The sequence below is a fragment of the Dioscorea cayenensis genome, chromosome 2, assembly GCF_009730915.1.
Source record: "Dioscorea cayenensis subsp. rotundata cultivar TDr96_F1 chromosome 2, TDr96_F1_v2_PseudoChromosome.rev07_lg8_w22 25.fasta, whole genome shotgun sequence".
Lineage (NCBI taxonomy): Eukaryota > Viridiplantae > Streptophyta > Magnoliopsida > Dioscoreales > Dioscoreaceae > Dioscorea > Dioscorea cayenensis.
Window position 1 is genome coordinate 19443512 of NC_052472.1, and position 10507 is coordinate 19454018.

The following is a 10507-nucleotide window of genomic DNA, read 5'->3' on the forward strand; positions in this document are numbered from 1 at the left end:
GAGATGTGCTCAGTTTGATTTCATAATAATACCATTCTGAAAAAAATAATAAAATAGGAGAAAGTAAAGAAGAGAGAAAGAGATGAAGAGATGACAATGTGATAAAAGTAAGTGGATGAGTCATGATATCTAAATAGAGTCGTGAGAAAAAGTTTGAATAAAAAAATTTGTAAAGACCAAAATGTAAATGTTTTATATGAAAAATTAAAAAAAAAAAACTGTGATTATAAAATTTTAAAAATAACAATAATAAAAGGTGAAACTTTTCACCTTTTTGAATATGATGACAAACAAAAGTACATTTGTTACCATCTTTAAAAGTAAATAGGCGCTTTGGTAAATAACAATTAAAATGAGTATTTAGTAAATTTTTTGAAAAAATATATAATCTAAACAAATAAAAACCCCAAGAGTGAGCTGTCAACTTTTTTTAATATTATAAACAAAATAAATAATTACTGGCATGCACATACTATAGATTAGTTACATAGATTAATTATAAAAATGTGCATCCATTGGTGGGGCTCTATTTTTTATTTAATTTTTAATCACACCTAGTTTTTTTCTCTGGTAAATTCAAAGTGTTTCCTAGATTTTTCAAACAGTGTATTATTTTCTAAACTCACCACTGTAAAAATATAATGAGTCACCATAGTAGTTCATACCAAGAGATATAAGCTGGGAAATCACTGTTAAAATTTCCGGTTCCCACGATGGTGATCCAAAATATGATGTACTAATGATCATCGAGTTTCAGTAAAAGTGGGGAGAAGTGAGGGGAAGTGGTTTGACTTCCTCCACTTCTGGTGTTCATTTGTCTATCGAAATGGGAAGTAGACTTTTCCCACTCGATCGAAGTGGATTTTTGAACTAAACCCACTTCGAGTATTTTTTTCTTACCCGAGTGAGTGAAGTGAATCAATCTATAAAAAAACTAATTTATTTTTCACTTCTAAAGTATTTTTTTGAACTCATAGAAACTTCATCCAACACTTAAATCCTTCTGCTCTATTTCTCACTTTCTCGACAAATGAACACGTAAGTCCCAGAGTGATATCACTTCCCCCACTGTGAAAGTGGCGACTTTCCTCACTTTCCCGACTTCACTTTACGATGAAATGAACACCCTCTAATAGACTGATATCCTGCTGCCGAGAGACAATAGAAGCACATGGCCTATTTATGCTGGAGATAAAGTGTTGTGGCCGTGAAAAGCAAGGGAAGAAAAAGAGTGGGATCAAAAAAATTAATTAAAAACTAGGGGGCCACCAATTGAAGGTTTGCATGCGCATTTTCATAATTAATGGACAAAATAAGCATTTTATAATTATTTATTTTTTTATTTAAATAAAAAGCCTGAGCCTGTCTTCTCACCATGAAGTTAATTATTCTGTTTTCTTCTCCATAATTGAGAAAGGTGACAAGATCGTAACCTCGGGGACGTGCAGACGTATAGGAGAGAAAGTCTCAATACCGACCCACGTGCCCTCACCTTGCATAAGCTATGAGGTTCGATTCCGGGTCCTCCCCGAAACGAACACTTTAGCAAGGAATCCGATGCCAATTGATCCCAAAGCCGTTGGCCCTCTCCATAACTGTCTGTAGCATAGTATTGTTAATATTTTTATTATGTTTATATATATTTATGTTAGAAAATAATATATATATATATATATATATATGTGGCAATGCCGATAAATCACTTTAAATACAAGTATACAACCTTAGTCACTAGACTATTGAAAGCGGTGGTAATATATAGACTTTATAAACATATAAATTTATTTTTTGTTCCCGAAAAAATAAAATATAAAGGGTAAAAAAAATCTAGTGTATTTATAAAATATTTTATTTGATTTTTTATGACAAAAACATATAAATAAATGAGTAAATATGATTAATAAAAATCGATAAAAATAAATATTAATTTTTAGAGGAGTATATAAGTAATTCTCATTTTTGGATGGTAAAAAACCTATGAGGGAACAAAGTGAAGCCTTGCAGGGTTAAATTCCTACTTAAGAGAGCCACAACACCTTAATTCTTGGATCCTTGTCAGGAATCATTTATTATTCAATATGCAGGGTTGCAATAGAAAACTTCTTATAATATTACCAACTATAATTATGTAGTAACTAAGCTACTAAAACCAGCTAATATGACTGATATCCTCATAAAAAAACAAATGTTAAGGGGAGTATTAGTTCTAAATTAAACAAATGTTAAGGGGAGTATTAGTTCTAAATTTAGTCTAAATGCAACACGTCATATGATAATGCAATGTAGTCGGTCCTATCAATAATTTGAATGACAATAAAGATAATTATCTCGTAGAATGAAACTTTTAGAAAAAGATAAACAAACCCTCCACTTGTAGAAGATAGAGTTCAAATTTGCAATTTCTCAACAAGACTGACTTTTGTTTTTTTTTTATGACAAATGTAAATAACTAATGTGTCAGTATCAAAAATGAGCACAAAAACAAACACAGAAACTGAGTTTTACAACATTTGTACTTTTCACTTGTGTAAAACTTATATCCAAACCTTCTTTCTCAACAAGACAAACATCTTTATAAAAAAAACCCAGTACTAATAGACCAAACATATGTGTCAATATAAAAAATGAGCACAAAAACTACGTTAAACCACACATGTACCTTCCACTTATATAAACTAAAGTTCAAACCCACTTTCTTAACAAAACAAACACTCTCTGCAAACAATAAAAAAATTAAAATTTAAAATTAAAAATAAAAAAAAGTGGTAATAGACCAAATAAGTGTTAGCTAGAGGAAAAGAGTTTTTCAGCACATTAATCTAATACCCAACCACAGCTTAACTAAAAACAGCTCTCAATGGCAATGATTATTAGTAATAAAGCATTAATCTAATACCAACTTTAACGGCCAGCCAATCCCTAAAAAGAACAACATTTTCTTTCTCTTGGGTAAAATAAAAAGGATGATGACATTAAATCAAAATGAATTTAATAACGCAACAATTTCTTCAGCAACAAGCCAAAAGGCCTCTGCTGTTACAACGAATAAAACTGCTCAGCGAGCCTCATACTCAAAATGATCTCCCATGGGCTGAACGTAAGGGACATTAAACCCATAACCATCGAAAATTCTATCATCACCGCCGCCATGGCCAAACTCTGCTCCTCTCAACCCGACCAACTGTGGAGCAGCCCACGGCACTGGGGCCAAACGGCTCCGCAGAGGCTGAGGGGTCGTGATTCAGGCCAGACAGCAATGGAACCGTAGGGTTCTGAGGCGAGTTCCCTGTCGACCTTCGGTTGTTGGAACTCGTAGATGACATGAGGGGAATGGGCTGCTGCTGCTGGTTCTTTGGCGGAGGTGAACGCGGCCGTAGACTTTCTATCTCCGATGTGGTTTGCACTAGATGAGGTGCATCAGGTGGCGGATTTCGTCCACCACCTCCTTGCCAGACCTTTCCATCCTTGTCGCAGAAATTCCTTGTGTAAGACTGCAAAATACAAATGCTTTATACTGCAGGGAGAAGGCCATGCAGAATTGAATTGGTTTATAACCGGTTGCTTTGGGCTATAGAGTTTACCTCTGAATTGAAATTTGAAGATGATAATCCTTTTCCCACAGTAAGCCAGCCTGCACGAATATTATGGTCCTCGCCGAAAAGCTCAAGCCGCCTTCGGCCCAGTGAGAAATGTTCAATGATCCTATACATATCTTCAGGTTTTTTTGTTGAACCTGTCTTGAAACACAGGCACAAGTGGCCACACACAAATATTAAGCTGAGCGCAGTCTTTTAGATAAAAAGATTTTTTCAGCAATATCAAATAGCGCTTTCAATGAAAGGGGATGTTTAGAAGACAAACAGTTATGTATGATGGGAACAGTCTTTGTCACTGAGGTGTTCCTAGGAAGACTTCAAAAGCAGGCAAACTATGAGAGTATAGAACAAAGAGCGTACATAGGAAGGCTTCAAAGTAAGCAAACAAGAAAACTATGTGAGGATGGAAGAAAGAATGGCTATAACATTGCAGAAAGACATGTTATACAATTAAAATAAAATGATAGAGCAATTAAGCTTAAGCTCCACCAGTCTGTTTATTATGACATTTGTGTCTACAGGATTTTTGAAAGTGTTAGATAAGATGCCTCTCTAATGAGCGCTCCATTTGATCATGGTGAGTGTTTACGGCAACTAGGAATATGACACAAAAAACCCAAGCGAGAGCATACATTCATATATAGACAATCACATCATCAAAATCAATCTAGATTATAACAGATACTGACCATCAGTAGGCTCTTCTGCTATAATTATATCTGTATCTATATTAGCATGAATAATATGCCCATCTGTGCTTCGGCGAACCGTTCCTTTTATGCCCATCAAACAGTGTTCCTGTCAGAAAAATGATAGTTTACATAGAATATAAGCATATCAACAATAAAAAATTGTTACGAATATATAGTAGATGAAACGAGAGGAATCCATATTTTGTTACCTTAGAATGCTGAAATAATGTGTTAGAATCATGCCGTAAACCTGAAGTTGTATTTTTCTTGTTGGTTTTCACCCAACAAATATCCTCGCACCTCCGAAATCCCCACTGGACAAGAAGGATTAATGTCAGAAGGCTGAGAGGACCCCAGGCTCAGAACAATGTAAGCTTTAACATTTAGATGAATATGTGCTTGTTTATGCATGCAATAACATTTCCTCAGAAGTATATGTGAGGCATGGATAATTCAAAAGGCTGAGCTGAAAAATCACTGCACATGGAGCACTTTAAGCCTGTCATATTCCCTACAAATGCTCATACAGCACACACAGACCAGAACCTCACAAAATTGCAGTATTAACCAGGTTCACAATGTTCTTGTTCCAAAAACATTACCAGAAATTGGTGCCAAGTATGCCATCCATCTCAATGACAAAATTCAGAAGGATTGAAAGAAACCAGTCATGTGCATAAAGATCAAAAGTAAGAAGATCAACACTGGAATTGAGTGAAGTACTCAAACAAAAGCACAAGATACAAATAGAAGTTCACCTTTTTTAAACATTGTCGGCCCTGTTCAAGGCCCGCACCATCACCAACCCAGAGGAAGATAAAAGATGGAGTATCAGCAATTGCCTGCAAAGAAAGATACTTGATCATGAATTTCATTTCAATATACAAGAGAAAGTATAGGGAACCATGCAAAGCATACAAGACAGAAAGGGGAAGGCAAACCTCAATCTTTAGGTTCTGTATCTCCTCAAATGTCCAGCAGTCAATGTGGTCAGTGACACCAGGAGCACGATGAGCATATTCCTCCCAAGGGGGATCCACTAGAATAACATCAAACTTGGCACCAAAAAATTCAGGAGAGAGTACATGCTCCTTTAGGTCACATTTGAAGTACATAGGTGGGGAGGCAGATTTACTCACAATCTCATCTTTCCTCTGAATAAGTTCCCTCAGTTTGGGATAGTCCTCCACAACACTGGTGATTTCAAGTTCTCTAATGAAATTCTGGGGTCTCATCCCTGTGTCAACAAAATTTTGAGAGTAGTCATTCTGCTCCCCCCTTGAAGGAGCTTTACCAGAAGGTCCACCGGTTCTGTGTTGCCCCCAATTTGAGGGAGTTTTATCATGCTGTAGTCCACGACCTATCGGTCCAGCACCATTGAAGCCAGAATCTGAAATGTTGGCAGAGACTCCTCTTCCTGCACCAGCTTGATTGAAGTACATACCATGAGCTGGGGCAGTACCCATATTAGGTACAAACCGAGGTCCTCCAGGCCCAGGAGGGGGAATTGGAGGAAGGTTGGGTGGTACAGGAAGCATATTCATATCTATGCCTCGAGGACTTGGCCAAACAAGTGGTGCTCCAAATGGAGGAAGGAAAACACCAGGGCCAATTGGTGGGCCTGGTGTGTGAGGAATATTAGGTCCAATAGGCTGCATTGCCCCTGGAGGCAGGCCAAGATGACTAAAAGGGGGAGGTGCGATCAATGGCAGTGGCATTCCAACACGTTGGGCATCCCTCCCATTAGTCCTCCCTCTTCCCCCTCTAGCAGGTCTGCCTCCTTTCTGCCCTTGTTGAGGAGTCCTACTGAAAGAACTTGACCCCTGGAAATTCCCAAATGAAGGCTGGAGACCACCACTAGAAGTCTGACCTGCCCCTGAACGACCAGAGTTTATATCCCCTTTCTGCCCTCTCCCCTTGCCAGCTAGGGAGTTTTGATCCATAGATGAACCATCATCATGGTATCTTTCCTGCAAATCATCCCCATAACCATAAGCCATTTTACCCTTGTCCTCAGGAGGATTGCCCCATTCATCAGCACTAGGCCCAGTAGCAAAATCCTGTTGGGACAACCCCTCACTTCTCCTTCCAGGAAATGTGGAAACAGACTCCTCTTTTCCAAAGTCAAGATTTTTATTGGGTCTGATTTCAATAGAATCAGTGTACTCACTTCGCACACCATCAGACCTCATTCTAGCATCTTTTCTATAACCAGGTCGACCATGAACCTTCTCCCTGTCTGTCCTATCTTGCTCACGCCTCTGTGAATCCCAATCTCTCAGATGATCAACATCTTTCTCCCCATCTTTTAAATCATGCCTTGTCTGACTTCTCCTCCAGTAATCTCTAGAACCTTCACGCTCCCTGTTTTTATCATCCCAACCACTGTCTTTTCCTTTGGAAGCTCTGTCATCTCTATAACCGTCTTCCCACTCTTTGTTTTTTACACTTACACCTCTTTCATTGTCAGACTCAGAAAATCCTCGATCCCGCTCATCAGACTCCCTTCGATGCTTTGAACTTCTCTCAGGAGTGTGTGATCTATCATGCTGTACATCCCTCCCGCTTCGGTCCCTCATCCGTGCATGTCCATCTTCATCCATATTGAACGACCTCTCACAGGTTTCAACCTCATCACGACTACCATATGCAGCGTCCCTGTCCTGTCTATGTTTCTCACCTTTGTCCCCATGTGGCTTTGTCACTATGCTGAATGGCATTAGGCTCCACAGGCTCAGTCAAACCTGGTGATCTCTCTCGAGCTGATTTCTGTTTATCATCTCTGGCAATGTCTGATCTGGTATAACGATAACTTGCACCTTGTTTATGGTCTTCATCTTGCACTTCTGATCTGCCCCGGTTTCGACTGCTTTCTCCATCTGCCCTTCTGTCATCCCTGTTAATGGATCTACCACCCTTTTCATAACTCAAGTCTACCCTACTTCTACTCTCTCCCAATTCATTTCTAGAATCCACGGTGCGATCCCTGCTAGGCCCATGCCTATCATGCTCAGAAGCTTTTCCACCCCTTGGATCAGACTTGTCCCTGTAACTACTTTCTTCAGCTTTTCTACCAATCTCCACCTCATCCCATCGCCTACGAGACGGATTTCTGTCCTGCTCCCGGTCTTCATGGCCTTTTGTCTCTTGAACTCTCCTTCCTATCTGAATACTTTGAGTCTCTATCCTGAATCTTCTCATGATCGATATCATGAGAGCTCTCTGGTCTGCTTCGAACCTTACTTTGTGAGCTCTCACTAGATTTCAATCTCTCTTTCCTTGAGGAGCTCCTCTCAATTTCATCATCTCTGCCCCTGCGGCTACCTTCTTGGTCTCTATCACGATAACTGTCACCTGATCTGCGCTCTCCCCTATCTTCTGTTTCCTTACTCAGTATCTTGGAGCGAGAATCCCTTCTGGCTTCATATTCATCCTCATCTGCACTGTCCACACGGTTTGAGCCACCTGACTTCTTCCGGGTATCATTCCTTTCTCCAGAACTTTTTCTTCTTCCATTATCATAATCATCTACTTCCTCAGGATTGTCATACTTCCTTGTCTTAGCAGATCGATGCTTCCTCTTTTCCCAATCCTCATCTTCATCATTCCTTACATCCCTACTGTCCTCAAGACTACGTTTACTGCGACTCCGACTTGATTCTGAGGTTTCCATGGCACAACAAAACCTTGAATGGTAATTTAATACGTTTCCGAGCTTTTACTCCTTATACCAATTAGAGAAATCAAAGAATGTGAATTCCTCACTCCCCTGAAACAAGGAGAAGTGATGAGCTAAGTAACTACATATCAGATGCAAATTACCCTTCCCCATAAGTAGCAAAAATCAAGACACAAGATCAGGCAAAGAGAGATCCTATAATTCCGAAATTGCAAGTAAATATTATCAACACACAAAAGCCAAACCACAAAAAAGCAAATAATTCATACTCACAAACAGAAAAACTCAAAGAATGACGCATTCTAAGCTATCGTTGTAAGCAAACCCTAATAAAAAAAACAAAAGCAACAAAATTTACAAGCAGAATTAGAAAAAAGAAAAAAAAAAGGCACCAAAACTCAATGAAAATTAGATATTCTCCAGAAGACGCACTAAAACAAACACAAAAACTTTACACGCCCAAGTTCAATCTAACCATGCAAAAATCCCAAACTCTTCAATCACTGTCCAAAACCCTAGATTCCGCAAGCATGGGGCACCTAGTTCATCATTCAAATCAGGATCACTGAGACAACTACGAAATTCCGAAACTATAGTCCACATCTCAAAGTTCAAAATCACAAAAGATAGAAAGAAATAGAAAGAAAGAGAAAGAAGGAGAGATGGGATCACCAGAAGACAAGTTCAGCTAGGGTTCCGCATCAAGCCAACACCATGGAGGGGAGACCCATCGGATGAATCAATGGATCGCTGAAGAAATCCACGTGAGGAGATTGAGGAGAGAATGGAAACCCTAGAAAGGGAGCCCTGGAGGAATCCCAAGACCAAGAGAGAGGGCTCCGAAGGGGCGGGGGAGGCTGGGGCTGGAGCCGGAGCGCGTTTCCAGACGTTTCCTTAGCATTTTACGATATTTGTTGCGGAAGCGGTGACTCATAATGGGTCGGGTCCACTTCGACCCGATCCGAAATCCTTAATTTGGATTTGGATCCGAATCTGTTATTTTTATTATTATTATTATTATTATTATTATTATTATTATTATTATTAAATAAATAAATATAATACTGTAGTGAAATAAAATAACATATAATATAATATAATATAATAATATAATAATAAAATTAAAAACAGCCACCGGATGTGATGGAATGTTATGAGAATCAGGGGATGTGATTTTTCTTCTCTCCGTAATTATATGTCAAGAAGATTTATTAATTCAATTTGATTTTTAAAATATTTTTTATATATACATGATAAGACTATAATCATCTATATGTTATTTGATCGAGTTAAAAATTTCTTGGAAGTAACTAATACATCATTGTACCTACTTGTCCTTTGACACTTCTAAGCATGTATATGGTAGGACTATAGCTGTTTATACTTGTATGTCCCTTAACATATTTTTGTAGGGTGGCACTTATCCTTTTGTAAAAATAAATAAATAAATAAATAATAATAATAATAATAATAATAATAATAAATTCCAGAAAATATTATTCTGATCCTATACTTTTATTTATTTCACATCGATAGTGATGTGATCAATAAATTATTTTAGTTTTTAACTCAATTAGAGCATTTTTAAAGAATCAAAATAAATGTGTTGATGTAGTCCACCTTTGTAGTCTATTGATTAAAATTAGCACACTCACCATTAGAGGGGGCACGGGCCATCATTTGGCCCGGCCCAGTAAACCTCGCCGGATCATTTGATCAGGAGAGCCGGGCCGCAATACCGTAACCGGCCGCACTATAGCGGGTCCCGACCTGTAACAAACAAATGTAATGCTCTAACCAACTCCACCAACATTTGTTGGTTGTTTATTAAATTATATATATATATATATATATAACATACTTATTTGTATTTTGTGCCTACAATAAAGAATAAACATACATTTAATACAAGTAAATACATATTGGACTTAACAAATTCTTAATTATTTTTATTAAAATATAAATTTATATAAATAATTAAAAGTGCGTTTTAGTATTATTTTTTTAAAAAAAAAAAGGCGACAAGTATCTTTTTTTATGGCTCGTGAATGTGGCCTGCAATATCACTCGTGAATTATTTCCTTCAACTAGGATTAGAACCCTCACCACTCCGCACATCACACAAAAAACTTATTTTTTTTCTTCATCAACAAACATAATGAGCATAAAAAAAATAATACTTTAGAATTCAAGACTAAAAGTAAAGCTTAGATACATCTAAATAGATATAAATAAATAAGTGGGTGATAACTTTAATAAAAAAATTAAAAAATTAATATTTATCACATAAAAAAAATTTATATATCGTTTAATCAAATAGATAAATGAATTTAGTGCAATGCTTTCTTTTTTCTAAAATTATTTTCAAATTTTTTAAGTTGTTTCAATTTTATCTAATTCATTAGAATTAATTTTTTTTATTTTTAAAAATTATTAAAAAGAAACTTAATATGAAATATAGTTTTATATTTTTTTAACATTGAGCATAAAAATTGTGGAGAAGATGGCTACCTTTTGGAAATGACCCCGGTTCGATTCTC

General features: G+C 37.2%; 1 protein-coding gene across 1 annotated transcript; it reads right to left on the minus strand.

The window, feature by feature from the left end:
- Nucleotides 1-2920: 2920 nt before the first annotated feature.
- On the minus strand, nucleotides 2921-8865 carry LOC120274149 (N6-adenosine-methyltransferase non-catalytic subunit MTB). The gene is made up of 9 exons (XM_039280911.1): nucleotides 8640-8865; nucleotides 7421-8057; nucleotides 7108-7184; nucleotides 5230-7023; nucleotides 5047-5130; nucleotides 4498-4602; nucleotides 4286-4394; nucleotides 3582-3733; nucleotides 2921-3491 (listed from the first exon to the last, which is right to left on the minus strand). The coding sequence occupies exons 2-9, from the start codon at nucleotides 7959-7961 to the stop codon at nucleotides 3138-3140; spliced, it is 3216 nt and encodes a 1071-aa protein (XP_039136845.1). The 5' UTR covers nucleotides 7962-8057; nucleotides 8640-8865; the 3' UTR covers nucleotides 2921-3137.
- Between the last annotated feature and the right edge of the window lie 1642 nt (nucleotides 8866-10507).

Bases quoted from the DNA above. Each gene is read 5' to 3' on its own strand.
- LOC120274149 (XM_039280911.1), bottom strand. From the start codon at position 7,961: ATGGAAACCTCAGAATCAAGTCGGAGTCGCAGTAAACGTAGTCTTGAG. The intron at 5,131-5,229 runs GTTTGCCTTCCC...CTTTCTTTGCAG, and splicing joins TACAGAACCTAAAGATTGAG to GCAATTGCTGATACTCCATC. The intron at 3,734-4,285 runs GTCAGTATCTGT...GTTTCAAGACAG, and splicing joins AGCAGAAGAGCCTACTGATG to GTTCAACAAAAAAACCTGAA.